Source organism: Malania oleifera, chromosome 6 (genome assembly GCF_029873635.1).
Source record: "Malania oleifera isolate guangnan ecotype guangnan chromosome 6, ASM2987363v1, whole genome shotgun sequence".
Taxonomy (NCBI): Eukaryota; Viridiplantae; Streptophyta; class Magnoliopsida; order Santalales; family Ximeniaceae; genus Malania; species Malania oleifera.
In genome coordinates this window covers 91600354-91623702 of record NC_080422.1, presented here as the reverse complement: position 1 = coordinate 91623702, position 23349 = coordinate 91600354, and the positions used below count along the sequence as shown (strand labels likewise).

The window sequence follows — 23349 nt, the reverse complement described above, 5'->3', positions numbered from 1 at the left end:
GTTGTCGTTGAACATCTTGATCTTTGAGCTCTTTTCGTTCAACATCTCGATTCGCTGATTTAGAGATGGAATCAGCTCAAATGGATAACACGATTGGATCCGGAACGGTCAAAAACCTTAGGAATGTTCAAGTCGTCGAAAAACGGACCCAAAATGACTCTGAAAAGCCCGATCAAATATCAAGTCAAACCTGGTCAATGGTGCTGACGTGGCGCTGGCGTGGTACGTGTGGGGTCCACTGCTGACATGGTGCTAACATGGCACTATGGGCCCACTTTCTATCAGATTCTATGGGTTCCACTGTGGGTCCCACTGGTGACGTGGCGCTGACTCAGCACATCACTAGCTCGCTGACTTGGACGGGCCGGGTATGGATCCTAGTCGGGGTCTGGAGCAGGTTGCTGGGTCGGTTCGAAGGTTTTCGGGTCGGGTCGAGGCGGCTAGGCAAGGAAGACGCATGATGCGCGTGCAAGGCACGTGGCCGGCAGGTCACTAACGCGTGATGGCGCGTGAGAACACGGACCACTCCGGCGAAGCGCGTGTTGGTGCGTATGCTTCCGTCCGAACTCCTTTTGAGCTCCGGTTTGCACCATTGGCTTTGTCTCGACAAGGTGAACGTGATGGTGGCCTCAAAATTTAATTTTAAGCCATTAGACAGAACTCTGATTTCAGTGAAAACTCTAATCTGGCATTTTTGCTCCAACCAGGCTCTGATATCACTTGTTAGGACCTTGTGAGCAACCACAAAAATTGAGACACCATAAATTTATGTGGTTCGGTCAAGATCGACCTACGTCCACAGAGCACATCACAGCGATTCACTTAAACTGCTGGAAAAGAAAATACAATCTCTTAGGCCTCTCTTCTCTCTTCGTTACACTCTCTTCTTCCTCTCTGTTTTTCTTTGCACATACCATCTCTCCACAGCTCAAGTAGCCGGTAATCAATCACAATAAATTACAATAAATCAAATTTGAGGAATTACATTCATCTAAATTAAATGACCGCGGATAACAGCTCACAAACGCGTCTCCAGCTTGCAGATCACAGCTCACGTCTCCTGGCTCCAGCACAACAGCAAGCCCAATTGCACTCAAGGTTGATCATCACTCACTCGAAAGGTCACACACTAACTCTTTTTTCCTCTCATCTCACCAAGAAGCACTAAGGGGGTTCACTAGGATTTCTTCTTTTTACATCCCTCAACCACATCACATCAAAAATGAAACAAATAGAGAAACATTCGAGAAGAGCAAAGGCAATATGCAACACAAACAAACAGTCTTCACATCCCTATTTTCAATCTATCTCAACCTACAAAGCAAGTCCATGAACACCAAGACAAACCACAATCAATTTGTGCCTTCCCGAAACATGTATAAGAGCTTAATCCCTTAAAATGGCCTCCATTCTTCAAGTCTAGCCAAAGCACCCATTTCACAGCTAAAGAAAGGTGAGTTGGGCCTCTAAAATAAACCCTAAAAGAACTTCCCCTCCCCTCTCTTGTTCACTCTAGTGCTCCCTACTCCTAACATCACCAATGATCGTTGCCGCCAATCCACACAACATGCTCCCTCTACCCAACGCTGCCACCGCTACTGCCCCACCACCTTTGGCATAGCCGGCACTCCCTTTCCCTCTCTCTTGCAGATGCTTCAAACAAAAAAGCCTAAAGGAATGAGTCATTCATCGGGCTTCCCCTATCACTGAGTTCCTCTATTTTTCTCTCTGTTGAAGAGAGTGAATCTTGAATATGCTTTCAAAATTCATAAATGTGCAAAAAATGGCAATGGAAATGAGTCATGATACCTTTAGTAATGATTCTTTGCTTTTTTTTTTTTTTTTTTTTTCAATTTTTGGTGATGAAATATTGTGAAGGTGGTTGCAGTGGACATGCTTGACATGAAATGAAGGAACAAATGGAGCTGGTGATAGAGACCAAGAATGCGATAAATGATGCGGCGAAGGCAGGGCTGTGTGTCACGGTCCGACTATTTTCACACCCTTGTGAAGGGTCGTGCAGCGCTAACTAAAGCACTCTTGTTTTAACTAGTCAGCATATCGTTTACCAAAATTCATCCACGACGCACTTTAATTAACATTCATTCAGATAGCAGCGGAAATAGTAATCAATTCATGAAAGTCGTGGCAAGCAAGCAGTAAATATTGAAGCAAACGTAATTCATTAACAAATCCTCCGTTGACATGGTGTACTTAGCGAGGGAGGCAAGTAGGCTAAGCACGTTGACAATTGCTAGTGAGTTTTACAATGACTAATGAACACTCACCCTCCCCTAAAGAGGTTTTTATGTAATTATCATCATGGCACTAGGAAACATCAAAGTGACCGAGGAGTCATACTGGCTTATTTGGCTTACAAAGACTCTACTAGTAGAAAATAACCCTACACTAGTATTTACATGATGGAAACTCATCCTAAGCACACAAGATAAGTGGTCACAGGCAAGCATAATGCCCTGAACAAGCTTAGCTCGTGACATTCTCTCTCACTTATGCGGTCAATGTCCTCGTAGACTTTTGGCAATAGATACACTTCAAATTTGTTCACGAATGGTTGAATATCTTCTGCAGAAATCCAGCTGATTTCTTTGTCATCAAAGCATTTCCACTTCACTAGGAACTTCTGCCGCTTCTTCCTTGAGGATATGAACTTTCTGTTTGCAAGGATCTCTTCAACGACATGTCTATTAAGTTGCACTATCTTCAACTCTGCTCTGTTGAACTGACTTCTGCTCAGGTAATTGGTGTTGGTTTTGAATGGCTTAAGGCAGCTGATATGAAACTGCGATCTTCTCTCCTGATCTGCCTACTTCTTCATCTGCTTAGAAGCTTTCTCCAGATAGTCTTGGGCAAACTCTACATTCAGTCTCCATTCTCTGGTGAAGATGCACACCTTGGGACTCTTTCGTCTGTACGGCTCGCCCACTGTGTGAGGTAACAGCGGCAACTGGCCTGTAACAAGCTCAAAAGGGCTCTTGTTGGTTGTTGAGCGCCTTTGGGCATTGCCACAGAATGGAGCCACATCAAGTAGTTGCACGCCATTCTTCTGGTTGTCATTGACGAAATGACACAAGTACTTATCTAACAGCTCTCTGAATCTCTTCATATGTCCGTTTGTCTATCGATGATAACTCGAAGAGATGTTAAGATGTGACCTGAATATCCTGAAAAACTCTGTCAAGAAGTTGTCAGTGAACATTAAATCTTGGTCACAAATAATAACTTGGGGAACACCCCAATGTTTCACAATAGTCACAAGGAACAATTGTGTCGTCTCCTCTACTGAACTGTACTTTGGTGCGGCCATGAAAGTATCATACTTCTTCCGCTCCCCCTTGTCTTGTTGGCAAGTGAGACAAGTTTTGGTATAATCAACCACGTCATCCCGCGTGTGCGGCCAATAATACCTTCCCAGTAGTCCTGTCATTGGAGTCATTCTCCACGAATACCCCTCAACAAACTTCTTGTAGTAACTAGTAAGGCAAAGAAAGGAACGCAACTCCTTTACTGTCGTGGGGATCTTCCGTTCTTGAATCATCCTTACCTTCTCCATACCCCTCCGGATATGACCTTGTTCAACCACTTAACCAAGGAATTTGTTGTTTCGCCAAGCGAAAGAGAAATTCTCCTTCTTCACATTCAGACTGTTTCCCCTCAGCCTATCGAACACCTTCCGTAGATGCTCTTCATGTTTCCTCTGAAACAACACCGATGCTCCCAACGGTGTTTTGGAAGGGCGAACACATCCCGCTTCCAATTCATCAAGTTGTTTCCCCAACTTTACTATCTCTCGAGGCGCAATCCGACATGGCCTTTTAGCAGGTGGTTTCACTCCTGATAACAACTCGATCTCATCCTCCACAGTCCGTCGTGAGGGCAAATTGTGAGGCAGCTTATCCGGCAACACCTCCTTATACTCATCCAACATCGCTTGGATGGTCGTAGGCTCCAACTCTTGGCCTACATCTTTGTCTACCACCATCGTGGTTAGATGTGTCTGCTCACCCTTACCCAATCCTTCATTGAGTAGTATGGCTTAAAGGGACTTCTCGTCGTCTTCTTTCATTGCAACGACTTGCACCATGCACGAGTGATCTCCCATTAGACATAGGGAACCAGCCGAAGGCATCAGCACTGCCCTCATCCCCCTTAGGAACTTCATTCCTAGAATGACTGGAAAGTCATCCAATGGCACCACTGTGAAATTCGCATGACCTTCCCACTATCCAAGCTTCACAGTAACTTGCTTGGCTACTCCCAAAGTAGGCTGGGCTACAGAGTTAACTGCTTTCATGCGTCCTGTATCCTTCTCTAAGGATAAGTTGAGTCTCTATGCTTCCAACTGCGAAACAAAATTATGAGTAGCCCCCGTATCCACCATAGCGCGAGTACTCTTCCCATTTATCCTCGAGTCCACAAACATTAACTCTTTTGCTCGTGTAACTTTTGGTGTTTTGGCCTGCTTTTCCAATGCGTTCACCAGCCGCACTGAACCCACCCTCGAGGCATCATCCTCTTCGCCATCGTCTTCCACTGCCTGCTCTGCAATGGAAGCTTGTAAAGCATTAAGTGATGCTTTGTGAGGGCACTCAAAAACTCTATGAGACCCACTACACAAGTAGCACGAAATTCTACTCTTCCCCTTTCCATTAGGTGTGTTGAACACTTGAGACGACGAAGTTTCCTTTGAGATTGATGATTTAGAGTCGGCTCCCCCACTCTTGAGTTTGTCATTCTTGAAAGACTTTCCACTGTTTCCCTCTCTACCAAACCGTTTGGACAAAGCAGTATCATCACCAGTGTAGTCAGTCAAGCGTTCTACAGCCGCTTATGCAGTTGACAAGTCTTGAACTCTTTGCCTATTAAGTTCAGTTCTTGCCCACGGTTTCATCCCCTCAAGAAAATAAAACAACTAGTCCTTCTCCGACATATCCCGAATATCCAACATTAAAGCAAAAAATTGTTTCACATATTCGCTGATTGACCTCGTATGCTTGAGATCTCTCAATTTTCTCCTTGCATTATACTCAACATTCTCAGGAAAAAATTGGGCCTTGAGCTCTCTATTCAAATCTGCCCAATTATCGATTACACGGCTTCCATTTTCAATTTCTCTGTACTTGGTGCGCCATCACAGTTTGGCATCACCAATCAAGTACATGGTCGCAATATCCACCTTTGCCTGTGCTAAGGTCATCCTCACAACGCGAAAGTACTGCTCCACATCAAACAAGAAGTTCTCTAACTTCTTGACATCTCGGGCACCCCCATATGTCCTGGGTTTTGGTACCTTGGTCTTACTAACTCCTGGAGTGTTGAAGTTCCCCATCGCAAACACCATCGGATTCACCTTTGCATCCAGATCAGCCATCCGCGACTACAAAGTTTCAACTGTGTAGCGAAAGTCCTCTGACATGTCGCCTATCAAACCTATTTGATGTTTTTGTGATTTCATCACCTCATCAACAAGTTCTCTCATTTGGGCCACCTCCGCAGCCATAGTGTTGGTTGTTGTCTCAACCTGTGCTTCCAGCGCGCTTATCCTCTCAGCAGTGTTTGGCGCCATGGTTACTTACCAAAGCTTCCCAAATCCAACAACGAAGGCAATCGAATTCACGTAGCAACTCAACCTTGGGCTATCACCAAGTTTCATCGACTTGGCTCTAATACCTAATGTCACGGTCCAACTATTTTCACACCCTTGTGAAGGGTCGTACGATGCTAGCTAAAGCACTATTGTTTTAACTAGCCAGCCTATTGTTTACCAACATTCATCCACGACGCACTTTCATTAACATTCATTAAGATAGCAACGGAAATAGTAATCAATTCATGAAAGTCGTGGCAAGCAAGCAGTAAACATTGAAGCAAACGTAATTCATTAACAAATCCTTCGTTGACATGATGTACTTAGCGAGGGAGGCAAGTAAGGTAAGCACGTTAACAATTGCTAGTAAGTTTTACAATGACTGATGAACACTCACCCTCCCCTAAAGAGGTTTTTATGTAATTATCATCCTGACACTAGGAAACATCAAAGTGACCGAAGAATCATACTGTCTTATTTGGCTTACAAAAACTCTACTAGCAGAAAATAATCATACACTAGTATTTACATGATGGAAACTCATTCTAAGCACACAAGATAAGCGGTCACAGGCAAGCATAATACCCTGAACAAGTTTAGCTCGTGACACTATGACACGTGTTCTTGAGGGTGAAATGCCCATTTTTTCAAATAAGAAAAATAGCACCTATGGCAGCTATTGCGCTAAAACAAAACTCTATGAATAATGAAGAAACTCTACAAAAGACTCAATAATTCGCTGATGAGATAATATAACCCATTAGTCATTCATTGGTGCAATTTAAATGGACCCAATCAGACTTCATACATGGTGGTGTACGAATGCTTTATAGATTGATTTTTTGAAGATCACAGGAAAGCACCAGAGAACGGTGGGTCAATCTCCCGCGACCAAAATTTCATAGTTGACTAAAGGGGAAAGAATGTTTTATAATCCTTAGATCAAATGGGAGAAAAATTTCAGCTGTCAGGAAATATATTATTTAAAAGAGAAACAGATATAAAAAAAAATCTGCAAACAAAACAACTTCTATTAAAATAGCACCCATGCCCATAGTGAAGGAAAAACACTTCTCGCCACCAGGGTGTAGTTCAGGTGGCAAAGTCGCTTCCTGGGAGTGCCGCTTAACGGTCAGCTAATGAAGCCTCCCGAGTTCGATTCTTCTCATGGACTCCTGAATTTACCATTCTTGTGGTGTTGTGGGACCAGCTCCACAGGACGTGAAATTAATCACGGAATGTAAAACGCACATAGACACCCGGCAATATTCAAAACAAAAAGTAAAAAGGAAAAACACTTCACCTTAAAAAAAATTAAAAGAAAGAGAAAAAGAAATCCTTTTAAAGTAGCAAGACTTTTTGTGTCCTATGCATGGCTGATTAGTGTTTTTTTTTTTAAGAAATAAATTGTCTTATAAAATGAATGATGGGCAGTAATTGCGCTTATTTGAATTCGTGTGAACTGCACTTGTGAATAGTGGAGCTTCAACTGTGGATAACCACATTTGAGTGACATCTTTTTCTAAACCACGAGTAGGAAGATTGAACCACAACACCATTGCATAGAGGCGCACTTACATACTCCGTTGAAGGCCATTCTTCCCAATTGCTGTAGACCCAATGAGTAGGGGCACTTGTGTGTTCTGTTGACCCAAAAACTCAACCCCCACTGCACAACCAAAACAGCGCAAATCCTTCCCCATTTGATTGAAACAACAAACAGATCCACAAAAATTGACTAGCAAAAAAACAGTTAAAATATTAACCTTAAAAGTGTCAGTATTCAAGATTTATACATTTAAAACATATATTTATAATCAATTCAATGTACAACTACTAAATAGACGCATCAACTGGTGAAATTTCATCAAATGGATAAAACAGAAATGTTTTAAAAGAAACACATTCAGGAATCAAAAATCATTACTCAATCCTGTAATACAACGCCCAATCAATTTTTTTTTCAATCCACGGAAAGCAACTTTATTAAATAAAAGGTAAGATTACATACTAACAGAAGCTGAACCAGCCAAACCAAGGAGCCAAAACAGAGTCATGACACAAAAATAAAATATAATGGAAAACAGCAGAAACTCAGTTTTGGCCAGGGCTAGAACCAGCCAACCAAGCACCCCTGATGTCATGTCAATTTTCGAGCAGACAAACCAGTAAAACTAAAAGAAAGACATAAAGCTGAACCAAAACAAACCTAGCAAACATCAAGGAACAAACACACCCTATGTCAATTATCAAGCAGCCAACCAGTAAATACTAGAAGAAAGACAACAAGTGTGAGGCATTCGTGTTAACAGGGCATAAGTGTGAGGCATGCCATAAATAGATAAATAATATCACATGAAAATGCAGTAGTCCAAAAGCACATATCTGCTATTCTTTTTGGGCACTGAAAATAGTTGTGTTGAGGGATTTCATGCAAATTAACCCTCACCCAAATAATCTATTAGAAAAGCACATTTTTTCAAGACCTGTTAAAATATGAGAACTCCGTGTTTTAGATTTTTTGTTACCTAGTTTCCACAAAAATTCACTTTTAGGAACATTCATAAACATTCCAGATGTGCAAATACTCAGTAGTCAAGACACCCCAACACCGCTTGTGGTACCTCAATATCGACGGGTTTATTCGCTAAATGGCAATTGGCACATACAATACGACCAGTCGCTTCACTTTTAGGAACATTCATAAACATTCCAGATGTGCAAATACTCAGTAGACAGACACCCCAACATCCTTACAGCTTGCACAATTCAAAAAACATAAAATTCAAGACAAAGTTTAATAATAAATATTCATGCCTTCATGGAATGAAGTCAACTAAGAAATTCTAATTTACATGAAATTCTGATAATGGAACGACAGTCAGAGTCAAAATGGTGGAAAAGGATTGATATAGGCAACCCCATCAAATGAAACTAAAAGCTTGATTGTTGTGGTTGTTGGGTAACACCAGTTAATTCGCCTTAAACCATTCAGAATATATCCAGCCTTCAAGCATTATAACAAGAAAACAAAACAAAAAAGTAGAACAGTGTAAATCTAATTAACTGGCAATCCAACTGTCTTACAACTCACAAACACAATCCAAGTAAATTTCATAGATAGTCACTGAACTTCAGCAGTAGTTTCAAATTCAACACTGCACTTCAATTCCTTACCTATTATGCACTAAATTTTACTCATTATTTCAATGACCTGTGTGCAACAGCCATCCCACATGCATCTCAGACACCTCTCGTGATCCTAAGGGGCAAAGAATTCATCAAATTCATCATAGTTACTGATTTTTACTAAAAAAATCCTAATTCATGTGCCTCATATTGATAAGAGTAAATGAAGTGGTAAATGGACATGGGTGGAAGACAAGGGCTGACAAGATGGCTGACAGTGACGCTAAAATAGCATTATATTTATTAACAGGAGAGTCATCGTGTATTGAATGACATTGAAACAATGTTTAAAGTTCAGTAAAACATAATATGTTGCAAATTGAATTTGAATGGCCAACTTGAAACTAATGCTAATGTTCAGTGACTTCATGAAATAAAACCTTGCAATCCCACACATCAAAGTACACAACCACGCTCAATCAAAAGCAACCATAACACATTAGCAGAATCAAAAATCAAGTAAAACATTTACTAGAAAAAACAAAATCCTGGAAAATGAATAACAAAACTAAAATAGATTATGCAACTAAGTCACCACCATTAAAACAAGAAAATAGAATATTTGAAAGTTGAAACAGGGAAAGAATTGACATCTGCATGCAATATCCGCATCTACACAAGTCTAATTTAGTTAAATTTGGGCACAATGCAGAATCCCATGTGTTATAAGTAGAACAGACATTATAGTATGCACACTGCAGTATAGTATACGGTAGACTAGCACTTCTCATGCTCCGCAGTCCACAACCCCAACTCTGTAAAATCTCAGCTCCAAAACTTCAAGTTCCTCTCTCTGGCGACTTTTTTGGAGCATGGAAATAAATCATTAACACACTCCAAGAAAACATAAAAACCATACCTTGGACAAGAATACCGATCATTTGATAAGGTATGATCCACACAAAGCGGTCAAAGCATTAATAGATAGATATGATAAACCAGAACTTGTACACAATTCCATGTCCCAATTCAATTAAAATTTACAAAATACAGGTGTCTCATCGTCATTATAAGATCGAATCCAAATACTAGTATGTATCATATCATTTACCAGTACTCTCTCACGCAGCGCAATTCCCTCAGCCTCTGGCCTTAAGCTCCGCAAGGCGCCGAGAGAGATCGTCCTCATCCACCTTATCAGCTGTCTTAGTCGCAACGGCATGTGCTGCCGGCTGCGGCAGACCAACGGAGACCTCAAGCCCGTAGTCGTCGGCGACCTGCTGCATCAAACTGTTGACTTCGCCCTCTGGCGTCGATAGCGAGGTCGATCCGGCCATCGAGCTCTCCATGAACTCCGCCTGCACCTCCATGTTCACAAACTGCTTCTCAAACTGGTCCATAGTCTCCGACATCTTCTGCAGATTCCCGGTGGCGAGCGAGGAGTCCAGAGACTTCACGATCGAGGACATGGACTTGCTGATGGTGGTCATCTTGGCCTGCGTGTCGAGGCGTGAGACAACAGCGTCGAGGCGGGAGGAAAGGCGTAGGTAGTTCATCTGCTCGGTGCGCTTGCGAATTGAATTCTCGGCGTAGATGCGAGCGCCGTCCATGTTTCCCTTCTCGATGGCTTTCTTGACCTTGAGCTTCTCGGCCTTCTCTTCCTTCTCGCACTTCCGGGCCTGGCGCTGGAGGGATTTGGAGGTGAACTTGAGCTCCATGATCTGGTTCATCAGCTTCTCTGTGTTGCCCATCGCGAAATTGCGATCGATCACTTGCAGGGTTTCGAGATCGGTAAGGATTGGTAACTTGATCGAGGTTCGATCTGTAATCTAGGGTTTTGAGGAAGGGTGGAGGCACTTGGTTGTTCTCCGATGGTTCGCAGAAAGGATTGGGAAATTTCAGCTTCGGGCGATAGAGAAAGAAGGATGGGTGTTATCTGGTAGAATTACTGGTTTCTCCCTGGAAATAGTGCGTATTGACAGAAAAGGCCTTGAAGACCCGAGCGTCTCGCTGGAATAAACTTCCGTTTACACCTGATCAGGTCTCTCAAAACGAGATTGTAACGGTGCATTTTCAAAAATATAAATTTGAACCTTTTTTACGTTCGATTTCAAAGAATGATAGTTTTGTTGCAACTTTGTTTTCAATTTGAGCTTTTGATTTGAATTTTTTGCTGTTTTAATTAAGAATTATTGATTTATCCTTCAAAATAATATGTATTGATAGATGAAGATCTAAATATCTCATTGATACATTCTCCCCTAATACCTAATAAGGCCTTTCATATGATTTTAAATCTTTTTTTATACTGTGCTTGAAACATGATTTTTAAGTATTATATTTAAATTTGTGTGAATTTAAACAAAATCGAACACAATTTATATAATATTTTTTTTAAATCCTCACAAATTCAAATTCAAAACCACTTTCAAAGCATGCCTAATTTAGTTTATAATGATCATCGGTGTACACATAACTATAGTTCTTACCATAAAAAAAAAAAAAAAAAAACATGCTAAAAATTATTTAAAAAAAAACAAAACAAATATCCATGAAACAAAATAATAAAAGATTGAGGACTTGTTTAATGAAAAAAGACAATTTCCATTTTTCTATAAAACAATATAACTAAAAATTTTCACCTTCTAAAACCATGATATAATGGTGCAAATTAAGGATAATAGAATAGCTACCGACACTTCATTGTCCTCTTGTGACCTAAAAAAGTATAGTCATAAAATGATTGCGCATTAGGGTGATGTAGGATGTGAATGGTCGACCTAGTTCTATGGTTCAATCCTCACACAAGTACATACACTCAAAACACTTTGGATTGAGAATATTTCAACATTTCAAGATCACCATTCCCCTACGGCGAGGCGACAGTGATGCCGGAGGATGTCATCATATTTATAAGACTACTTACTGCGTTGTTACGACCACCATAGAGCAAAAGTGGCCTTTACTTTGCTACACACTTCTTTGATGCAACCCCCCCCCCCCCCCGAGCTAAGTGGATGGTTTGGCTTCTTGCTGTTAATGGTGTGGATGGACAGCGACCTACTGGGACTCAATAATGAAGCATTAGAGGACCAAGAACATGCAATACACCAAAGCGTACGTATTGCGCCTCATCTTCGGCTTGTTGTGCAGTGATCCTAAAAAATTTATGATTACTAATTAATTAATTCTTATTAAATTAAATTAATTAAATGAATAATGTGTTGGCTTTTTGAGTCCAATCCATGTTTTAATGCTGACAAACCACCAGTATTTTATGTGTGCATTTAGTGTGTGAACAGGTTTTCATTTCAACACGAACATAAGATACCGAAAAATGGAAGTCGAGATGGGACTTAAAGTATACACATAGCTTGGCGTATCCCATAAAAAAAGAGCAAAAGACGAAGATATTTATTGTATTTTTATATGCATTTAATTTTTTTTATCTTTGGTCTGTAATAATGCATGTATTTAAATGATATGTTTGAATGTTCAATAATGACCATTGACAAACTTTAGGGCTCACTTGTAGTAACCTGATCAATATATATATAAATAAAGAGATATTTTGGAGAAAATATTTTGAAAGGAGATATTTTGAGATATTTATATATAAATATCTTGGAGGAGATATTTATTTTGATTACTTAAACGTTAAGTTAGGTTTTTCTTTATAAACTCGCATTCTCTCTCTCTCTCTCTCTCTCTCTCTCTCTCTCTCTCTCTCTCTCTCTCTCTCTCTCTCTAGACACGAACTCCACGCTCTCTTTCTCTAAGATTTTCGGGTCGTGTGTTTCCAGAATCGACGATCCGACGTCGTTACATGGATCGGGGAAGGAATCTCTACAGGTTATACAGATCATAATTTCATTTCGGAGATTTCCAAGTTTTTCCCGAAAATCGAGGTAAGAGTCGATTTTTGCTTTTGGTCCGATAGATTTGTAGTATACGAGATTATACTTAAGTGTTGTTCTTCAAGTATTAGGTTTCGAGGTTTTTGTGCCATTATTTTGAACCATTTAGGTTCGGGGTTTGGAAAGCTAGGGCTTGAGTTCCAGGTCGTTTCGGACTCCAATTCATACGCAAGTAAGGGGGTTATGTTAATATAGTGATTTATACAATATGAATCGATTGAAATGTTGAAATAATTTTTAGATATCGAGTTACGGCAATTTTAGAGTTTTTGGGCCTCGGTTCGATAAATCGGCCTTATTTTCAAAACCAACCGGTCAAATTCAAATGTTATATTTTTAGAATATTGTACTTGTCATTCCGGACCTTTTCACCAATTGGAAATGTTGTTTTCATTGTTTAAAACTCGTATGATGATATTAACTATTTATATTTACTTTCAGGTTGTTTTCGAATGTGGAAAACTGTGTGACAGGTGTTGATGTTGTGAAATACTAGAACTGTTGTGAAAATGCAGGAAGTTTATTTGATGGCTACAAGCCGGATTTCACATAATGATATGTTTTGTGAAATGATTTCAAAAGAGTGTTTAAATTGCTTAAATTGCACGATATGTTTTAAGAACCCTGGGGACTGATAGTATAGGCATGTATCCGTTGCCAGTGAGGGCACCATACTTTTGATCTATATGAGTTCAGACTGTATTGAGACAGTAGGGGCGGTCAACCCCAATTGTGGGGATTTATACATGGTATAGAGTTTGAGGGCGTGTCCTATCCTGCATATCTGTACATTTATGTAATTGTTGTTATATACTATGGGGTTGTTCAAATAATGAAATGGGCTACGTATTTTACAATTACGGAAACGATGATCATATATGTTTATGTTTTTGTTCAATGTTTAAAGCATGCTGATCACACACTGTTATTAGCTTAATCATCCCTTACTGAGAGGTGTCTCACCCTATCATACAAACTGTCTTTTCAGGTCCTTATCGAGGTTGAGAAGAGCAAGGATTGGAGCAGGGTAGCGATCTGTTTTTGAGTGAGCGTCTCCACAAGCTCAATTTTGTAGGTTATGTTATAGGTTTTCAAAACTTGTAAAATGTTGTAAGACTCGAGGATGCGTCGAGTATCATACGATTTTGTATATGGATGTTGGAATAGTTGTATGTATTTATCAGGCAGTTAGAACCCTGGTAATAGTTTGATGGGTGTTTATGCTTTTCGCTATGTATATATCTATTGAGAAGTATATCAGGTACACAGACGTCACTACAGTAACACTTGAGCCGTAAGTTGGGATCGGGGTGTTACAGGTGGTATCAGAGCCTAGGTTCTGCAGACTTTGATGGTCAGCGAGTAAATTACCAAAGTATTGGTTGTAATGAGGTAGAGTTAGAAAGTTAATCGGGTTTTAGTCTGGAGGCTCGGAGGCGGGGGTTCCTTCGACGATCTTCTGTGCTTTTTCGGGAATGACGATTTCAGGAAAATCATGGTAGGTCCACTGATGGTTTCATTTCTAGGTTGAGAGACTTGATTCGGATGTTGAGATAAGAGCTTAGAATGTCTAGTGTGTATGGGCTGTCGGTGTCTCGAATACGTGTTGTTTAATCTTCTTGTTCCATATTTGCATTTATTGTGTTAAATGTGGAATGATTAAGTAGGCTTTTACCTGTGTACAGGATGGAACCCATAGGGAAGGGGATTATTGTAGGAGGCGATAATCACCTGGATGCCTCTAGTGAGGATGAGACCGAGGCTCCTATGTTCCTTCGCGATATAGCAAGGTAGGCCAGGAAGGAACCCAGGAGAGGTTCCAAGGAGCAAGATTAGATGGTTACAAATAGAGGCTGCAAGTACCAGCAGTTCTCCAGAACGAATTAGTCAGCATTTTTGGGAGGGCCGAACCCAATTGCGACGGAGGACTGGTTATAAGAGATGGAGGATCTGCTAAAGGTGTTTAAGTGCACTGAGGAACAAAAAGTTAAATATGTCACCCTCAAGCTGGTGGGGGAGGCTAAGAGAGGTGGCAATCAGCTAGGCTAGTTGAGGAACAACACCCAGGGTACATGTCGACTACCTGGAGTCGCTTCAGGGAGGTATTCTTCGCACGATACTTCCCCATCGCCACCTTTGAGGTGAATTCTGAGGAGTTCCTCCACTTGACTCAGGGATGGATGCTGATACAGCAATATATGGCTAGGTTCATGGAGTTATCTCGGTTTGCGCCTCACATGGTTTCAGATGAGCCGAAGAAGGCTCGTATGTTTGAGAGGGGCCTGAAGCAGACTATACGCGTGTAGGTGGCAGCGTTGATGGTCCAGGGTTTTTACGAGCTTGTGGATAGAGCCATGGCGGGTGAAGCCAGCATCCAGGAGGGGGAGAGAGAGGTGAATCAGAAGAAGAAGAAGAGGCTTTTTCCCCAGAATTTGCAATCAGGCTCTGGCAAGAGTTATTAAAAGAACTCCGGTGGTCCTTTGGGCTAACAGTAGCAGTAGTCAGGATCTCAGGCTTCCTACGGGAGTTCGGAGAAGCCAATGTGTCCCAAGTTCCAGAAGCAGCATTGGGGCGAGTGCAAGTCTCGATTCACAGGCTACTACAAATGCGGGGAGTTAGGGCATCTGATACGAGACTGTCGGGCGACAGTGACTCTCCCTTCAACACTGGCTCAAAATCGAGGTGGTCACCAAGGAGGCACCTCAGGCTAGGGTGTACTCAATGACATCGGGCGATGCAGAGAACGCCGGCAATGTGGTGATAGGTATCATTTATAATTTATCATATAATGTTGTAGTTCTTTTTTATTCGGGTGCAACCCACTCCTTTATATCTCAAGAATTTGTTAAATGGTGTGGAGTGGAGGCTCAACCGTTAGAGTTCGAGTTAGGTGTGGATGAGCCATCAGGGTTAGTGGTGGTATACAGTAGAGTGGTAAGGGATTACCCGATATAAATTCAGGGGAGGAGGCTATCTACCAGTCTAATCGTGTTTGATATGCATGGGTTTGATGTAATCCAATGGATGGAATGGCTAGCATCCAGTTTTGCGAGCATTGACTATCATAGGAAGGAAGTAGTGTTTAGGCCTCTCGAGGAGCGGGAATTTCTATTTGTTGGCTTGTGTGTGCGTTCTGCACCACAAATCCTCTCGGGGATGCAAGCGAGACAGCTACTTCTGGAGGGTTGTCAAGGATACCTGGTGAGTGTGAAAGAGTCACCTAAGGAGGGATTGAAATTGGAGGATATCCCGGTGATAAGGGATTTCTTTAATGTCTTTCCTGAAAACTTGTCAGGGTTGCCTCCAGACAGGGAAGTGGAGTTTGCTATTGAGTTAGCACCGAGGATGACTCCAATCTCCAAAGCGCCTTACAGGATAGCTCCAGTTGAGTTGAAAGAGCTAAAGGAGCAGTTGCAGAAACTCCTAGATAAGGGGTTCATCAGGCTGAGTGTGTCACCCTAGGGTGTGCCTGTGTCACCCTGGGGTGTGCCTGTGTTGTTTGTGAAAAAGAAGGATGGGTCGATGAGGATGTGCATCGATTACCAGGAGATCAATAAGGTGACCATGAAGAACAGATATCCATTGCCTCGGATTGATGACTTGTTTGACCAGATTCAGAGCACTCATGTCTTTTCGAAGATCGATCTGTGGTTCGGGTATCACCAGCTAAAGGTGAAAGCAGAGGATGTATCAAAGACTGCTTTCTAAACCCGGTATGACCATTACGAGTTTTTGGTTATGTCATTTGGTTTGACGAATGCACCTACAACAGTTATGGACTTGATGAACAGGGTGTTCCACAAGTACTCGGATAAATTCGTGGTGGTGATCATCGGTGACATCTTGGTGTATTCTAAGAGTCTAGCAAAGCATGATGCTCGTCTTAGAGTAGTCCTTCAGATACTTAAAGAGAAGGAACTATTCGCTAAATTTAAGAAATGCAAATTCTGGCTTGAGTAGGTTGCATTTCTAGGGCACGTGGTTTCCAAGGAGGGGAGTTCAGCTGACCCAAGTAAAGTTGAGGTGGTAGTTGACTGGGCGAGACCAAGGAATGTGCATGAGGTTCATAGTTTCTTAGGTCTGGCTGGGTATTATCATTGATTCATCGAGGGCTTTTCTAAGCCGTCGGGCCCTTCGACGCAACTTACCAGGAAGGGTAGCAGGTTTGCGTGGACTGGAGACTGCGAGTAGAGTTTCCAATAGTTGAAGCAGAGCTTGGTCACGACTCCAGTGTTGACCATTCCATCAGGGGATGGTGGCTTCTTGATCTACAGTGACGCGTCCCTGAAGGAACTAGGTTGTGTTTTGATGCAACAGGGTAAAGTAGTTGCCTACACTTCTCGTCAGCTCAAGGAGTACGAGAAGAATTACCTTACGCATGATTTGGAGATGGTAGCAGTTGTGTTTGCTCTAAAGATTTGGCGGCACTATCTATATGGTGAGAAGTGCGAAATCTTTACCAATCATAAGAGTCTCAAATACTTCTTCACCCAAAAGGAGCTGAATATGAAGCGGCATAGGTGACTCGAATTGATCAAAGACTATGACTGTACCATTAGCTATCACCCCGGAAAAGCTAATGTGGTAGCTGATGCACTGAGTTGGAAGTCAGTGGAGGCGTTGGTTTCAGCAATTATGGGGCAGCATCAGATCAGGATAGATCTAAAAAGATTGAGGGTAGAGTTGGTGGACAGGGATCCCCAGACCTTCATTGTCGGGTTAGTGGTTTATCCGACCTTATAAGAACAAATCAAAGTTGCTCAGTTGAATGACGCAGAGTTGGTAAAGATTGTGGAGAAACTACAAAGTGAACCACATTTAGACTTTAATGTCTCTAAGGATGGAGTTCTCATATTCCACACCAGGCTGTGTGTTCTAGATGATGCAAAGATAAAGAGGATGATTCTAGAGGAGGCTTATCGCTCTCTCTATACTGCTCATCCAGGGAGCACAAAAAATGTATAGAGATCTGTGAGAATCATTTTGGTGGAGTAATATAAAGAGGGAATTAGCCGGGTTTGTTAGGCAATGCCTGACATGTTAGCAGGTGAAGGCTGAGCATCAGAGACCAGCAAGACCACTACAGTTGCTTGACATTCCCAAGTGGAAGTGGGAACACATCTCGATGGATTTTGTTTTGGGGTTGCCTTCAGCGTTGCATGGATAGAATGCTATCTAGGTGGTGGTGGATTAGCTGACGAAGACGACACACTTCATTCCAATTAGAGTCAGCTATTCTATGAATAGGCTGGTAGAGTTATACGTACACGAGGTAGTACGGCTCCATGGTGTCCTGGTGTCTATCATTTCATATCGAGACCCACGTTTCACATCTCGGTTCTAGAAGGGGTTACAGGATGCGTTGGGGTCACAGCTTACGTTTAGCACAGCGTTTCACCCACATATGGATGGGCAGTTTGAAATGACGGTTCAAATTTTGGAGAATATGTTGTGGGCATGCCTGTTGGATTTCGGTAATAGTTGGATCTGGTATCTACTGCTCATAGAATTTGCTTATAACAACAACTACAAGACTAGTATTGAGATGGCACCATATAAGGCCTTGTATGGTCATTGGTGCCAAACTTCGTTGTACTAGGATGAGGTAGGTGAACGGTAGATTTTGGGACCGGAGTTGGTTCAGCAAACCTCTGTGAAGGTCAAGCTTATCAAAGAAAGGATTAGATTAGCTCAGAGTTGGCAAAAGAGTTATACTAATACTCGCCAATGGAAACTGAAATTTGATATCGGAGATATGGTATTTCTAAGGGTTGCTCCTATGAAAGGAGTGATGAGGTTCAGGAGGAAGGGCAACTTGAGTCCTCGGTACATTGGGTCGTTCGAGATCTTGGAGAGGATTGGTCCAGTTACTTATCGAGTAGCCTTACCCCCGACCTTATCTAGGGTGCATGATGTGTTTCACGTGTCGGTGCTGAGGCAGTACGTGCCAGATCCATTGCACGTTATCAGTTATGAGTCCTTAGAGATTAGTGAAGCGCTAGCTTATGGTGAGGTACCAGTTCAGATTTTGGATCAGAAGGTACAGAAGTTGTGTACCAAGGAGATACCATTGGTAAAGGTGCTATGGCGTAACCATGTGGTTGAGGAGGCTTCTTGGGAATTAGAGGCCGAGATACGTCAGAAGTATCCTCAACTATTCAAAGATGTTTAGAGTTATACAAGTAATGTAGATATGTGAGTGTATCCCTTTTTGTTTATGGTAAGGGTATGTGGATTGTCTCTATGAGAGTTTGTATATGTAATGTGAGCTTCCGAGACTATTGTATGTAACCATGGTATTCCTCCGCCATAAGTGAGGGTAGGTAATAAATTTGGGACGGAGCTGCCATGTGGGTGGCCGCCAGCTCTTCCTAGAGATAGAGTAGTTAGAGTTCAAACGATGTGATAGGAACAGTTAGTAAATTTTGAGAATGAAAATTTATAAGGAGGGGAGATTATAGTAACTTGATCCAAAATATATATATAAATATAAAATAAATAAATAAATAAAGAGATATTTTGTAGAAGATATTTTGAAAGGAGATATTTTGAGATATTTATATATAAATATCTTGGAGGAGATATTTATTTTGATTACTTAAAGGCTAAGTTAGGTTTTTCTTTATAAACTCTCATTCTCGTTCTCTCTCTCTCTCTCTCTCTCTCTCTCTCTCTCTCTCTCTCTCTCTCTCTCTCTCTCTCTAAGATTTTCGGGTCGTGTGTTTCCGAAATCGACGATTCGACGTCGCTACGTGGATCAGGGAAGGAATCTCTATAGGTTCTACGGATCAAAATTTCATTTCGGAGATTTTTGAGTTTTTCTCGAAAATCGAGGTAAGGGTCAATTTTTACTTTTGGTCCGATAGATTTGTAGTATACAAGATTATACTGAAGTGTTGTTGTTCGAGTATTAGGTTTCAGGATTTTTGTGCCGTTGTTTTGAACCGTTTAGGTTCAGGGTTCGGAAAGCTAGGACTTGAGTTCTGGGTCGTTTCGGACTTCGATTCACACGCAAGTAAGGGGGTTATGTTAATACAGTGATTTATACAATATGAATCGATTGAAATGTTGAAATAACTTTTAGATATTGAGTTATGGAGGTTTTAGGGTTTTCGAGCCTTGATTCGGTAAATCGGCTTTATTTTCAAAACCAATTGGTCAAATTCAAATATTATACTTGTCATTCTGGACATTTTCACCGTTGGAAATGTTGTTTTCGTTGTTTAAAACCCGTACTGTGATATTAATTGTTTATATTTACTTTCAGGTTGTTTTCGAATGTGGAAAACTGTGTGGCAGGTGTTGATGTTTTGAAATACTGGAACTGTTGTGAAAATGCAGGAAGTTTATTTGACGGCTACAGGCCGAATTTCACGTAATGATGTGTTTTATGAAATGATTTCAAAAGAGTGTTTAAATTGCTTAAATTGCACGATATGCTTTAGGAACCCTGGGGACTGATAGTGTAGGCATAGATCCGTTGCCAGTGAGGGCACCATACTTTTGATCTATATGAACCCAGGCTATATTAAGACAGTAGGGGTGGTCTTAGTGTGAGTTTGCCTCTTGATCATGTACCCAAGCTATATTGAGATAGTAGGGGCAGTTAACCCCGATTGTGGGGATTTATACATGGTATTGAGTTTGAGGGCGTGTCCTATCCTGCATATCTGTACATTTACGTAATTGTTGTTATATATTGTGGGGCTGTTCATATGATGAAAATGGGTTGCGAATTTTACAATTATGGTAATGATGATTATATATGTTTATGTTTTTGTTAAACACTTAAAGCATGTTGGCCACACACTGTTATTAACTTAATCGTCCCTTACTAAGAGGTGTCTCACCCTATCATACAAACTATCTTTTTAGGTCCTTATCGAGGTTGAGATTAGCCAGGACTGGGGTAGGGTAGCGATCTATTTTTGCGTGAGCGTCCCCACGAGCTCGATTTTGTAGGTTATGTTATAGGTTTTCAGAACTTGTAAAATGTTGTAAGACTCGAGGATGCGTCAAGTATCATACAGTATTGTATATGGATGTTGGAATAGTTGTATGAATCTATCAGGCAGTTAGAACTCTGGTAATAGTTTGATGGATGTTTATGTTTTTCACTACGTATATATCTGTTAAGAAGTATATCAGGTACACAGATGTCACTACAGTAACACTCGAGCCATAAGTTGGGACCGGGTTGTTACAAGGTCGATCGACGCTCAGTTTTTTAGGATAAATTAAAGAGTCTTGACCTTAGATGGACCGAACCCGAACCTACATAAAAGCTTCAGTCGACCGAGCCTCCCAGAGTCAACTTGTTGACTATTCGATCAACCATTTTAAAATAAACTTGAACTGTATGGTCAACCGAACTAGCACGTAGGTAATTCCCAACGTTCTGGTTGACCAAACTCTTAGTTGAAATTTGATCTAGCTGACCGAACGTCAAAATTTGGTCAACCGAACATGCCTTGGTTGACCAAACCTCGGAGGGTTCAAAATCGCCTTAATATGGTTGACTAGAACCTCAGTTCAAAAATGCCACGGTCAACCGAATTTGTCAATATGGTTGACCGAACCTTTAATATGGTCGACCGAACCTCTTGGGTTGAAAATTATTTAAGGGCTAAAACATCATTAATTTTTTAATTAAACTTTTCTGAAATACCGAGCGTGTCCCCAACAGTCATAATTTTTGGAAAAATCTATAAATAGCCTTTCCGTAACTCAGATTAGTTATTTTGATTAACCCAAATTTTCTCTCTAATCTATTGTTAATCAAAGCTCCCCCAAAATGTTTTTTATTGTTAAAATATCTTATTTGGGGCAAAATCTTTTGAGCAAAACTCTTCAACTCTCTTCTACTCTTTCATTTCAAAATTACTCTTGAAGAGAGTATATTTATTTTTGGGCATTTATTTTTACATACCCTCACTTATTATTTATATTTGAAAATCTTTTTTAGAGTATAACTTTGGTTTCTCTCGGTTGTTTCCTTGATAAATATTTTTGGGAGAAAGTTATTTATTGCACAAATATTTTTCTTGAACTTAAACTCTAGATTCTCCAAATACTTTTATTTGCAAAAATCTTTGTTGGAGAACATAATAATCATTTTATATCCATATATTTTGTTTGTGCAAATATTATTTGATAAACACTCTTTCTCTACTGACCATAACTCATATCATCAAAGAGTGCATTTTGAGCTTAAATGTGTACATTTTTGCTTGTATTTTTAGAAGTATTTCATATGTACAAAAAATATTTTTATTGTACTGGTTGGGTTCATCCCATTAATTGAACTAGGGAGTTTCAGCCCCATAAGGAGACCAGTTCAGTTCAACCCGAAAATTGAATTAGGATTTTCCTCGCCCTGTAAGGAGAGGATATAAACGGCTTTTACCCTGCCCGTTTAAGTGAGGAGGGATAGTGTAATCCTTGTGGGGTATGCCCAAGGTGTAGACGTAGGTTGGTTTGGCCGAACCTCGATAACAAATCTGTGTGTCACTCTCTCTCTATCTTATTTAAATTCTTACACTTTAATTTCAGCATGTGTATGAATGTTTATTTGATGTCATAATTATTTGCATACACACTTTTGATTTAAATAAGATATACTACATACGTGTATGTCTTCATTTATCGTTTTATTATTTTACATACACGCGTGTATATTGGATGGAATATGATTTGTGATGAATCGGTGAAATGCTTAATTTAACCAAAATGTTTTAAAACCCAATTCACCCCCCTCTTGGGATCACACACACACACACACACACACACACAGATATATATATATATATATATATGTATATAATATTAATATAATATAATATAAGATTATTAAGTTATAAGAATATAATATTATAATATATAAGATATGTATATACACATTGAATCTTCCTCAGGAAGATTCAATTGATTTTACAATTGAAAGATTGCTTCTCTCCACTCTCTTAGCATGTCTCTCTGATCTCTCTCTCTCCAGCTTTCTCTTTCCTCAACCACTTTTTCTCTCTCTCTTCAATTTCTTCTCCGATTCTCAACCGATTGAAGAACAGAAAATACCACTAGGTTCCATTCTCGGCCACAACCATTTTAACTAGAGTGGATTCGTGATTTGGTCGTCGTAGCACCACTCCTGGGATAAGGTAAACTCACTCTCTCTCTCTCTCTCTCCAATTTCTCCCCAATATTTAGCCAAATTGACGATCAGACACCACCTCCATAGGGTCCCGACTTCGATCCTTGTCAATTTAATCAGAATAGATTTTTGATTTGGGGATCCTAGGCACCACTCTAAGGCTAAGGTGAGCAGTACAAATTACGTCAGTTATTTTAGAAATTCACTTGGTTAAATCATGGTATATGATTACTGGAATATTGTATATGGATTTCTGAGTAATTTTACTACTATGAAAATTACAATTTATTTATTAAATTGTAGTATTTGATTATATTAGATCTTTGACGATATTCCTGAGATCAAATTAAACTGCAAGATTGGATTATATTAGATTTTTGGATTAAATTAAATTGATGGATTTGATTAAATATAATTTTTAAAGAATATTTTGGAATTAGGTTAAATTGCAGGGATTTGATCATATCGGTATTTTTAAATATGTTGGAAATAAAATTTAAATATAGGAAGTGGATCATACCCGCATTTTTGTTTTAGAATTTAAC

At 40.4% G+C, this 23349-nt stretch overlaps 2 protein-coding genes across 2 annotated transcripts; one reads left to right on the top strand and one right to left on the bottom strand.

The window, feature by feature from the left end:
* Positions 1–9677: 9677 nt before the first annotated feature.
* LOC131158291 (ESCRT-related protein CHMP1B) lies at positions 9678–10790 on the bottom strand. Its single transcript, XM_058113051.1, has one exon. The coding sequence runs from the start codon at positions 10486–10488 to the stop codon at positions 9877–9879; it is 612 nt and encodes a 203-aa protein (XP_057969034.1). The 5' UTR covers positions 10489–10790; the 3' UTR covers positions 9678–9876.
* Positions 10791–14726: 3936 nt separating this feature from the next.
* On the top strand, positions 14727–16614 carry LOC131158705 (uncharacterized). Its single transcript, XM_058113567.1, has 3 exons — positions 14727–14919; positions 15692–16064; positions 16446–16614. Exons 1-3 carry the CDS (start codon positions 14727–14729, stop codon positions 16612–16614), a joined length of 735 nt encoding a protein of 244 aa, XP_057969550.1.
* The last annotated feature ends 6735 nt before the right edge of the window (positions 16615–23349 follow it).

Bases quoted from the DNA above. Each gene is read 5' to 3' on its own strand.
- LOC131158291 (XM_058113051.1), bottom strand. From the start codon at position 10,488: ATGGGCAACACAGAGAAGCTGATGAACCAGATCATGGAGCTCAAGTTC.
- LOC131158705 (XM_058113567.1), top strand. From the start codon at position 14,727: ATGTCGACTACCTGGAGTCGCTTCAGGGAGGTATTCTTCGCACGATAC. The intron at 14,920-15,691 runs GTATGTTTGAGA...TGGAATGGCTAG, and splicing joins AGATGAGCCGAAGAAGGCTC to CATCCAGTTTTGCGAGCATT. The intron at 16,065-16,445 runs GTTGCAGAAACT...CTTGATGAACAG, and splicing joins TTGAAAGAGCTAAAGGAGCA to GGTGTTCCACAAGTACTCGG.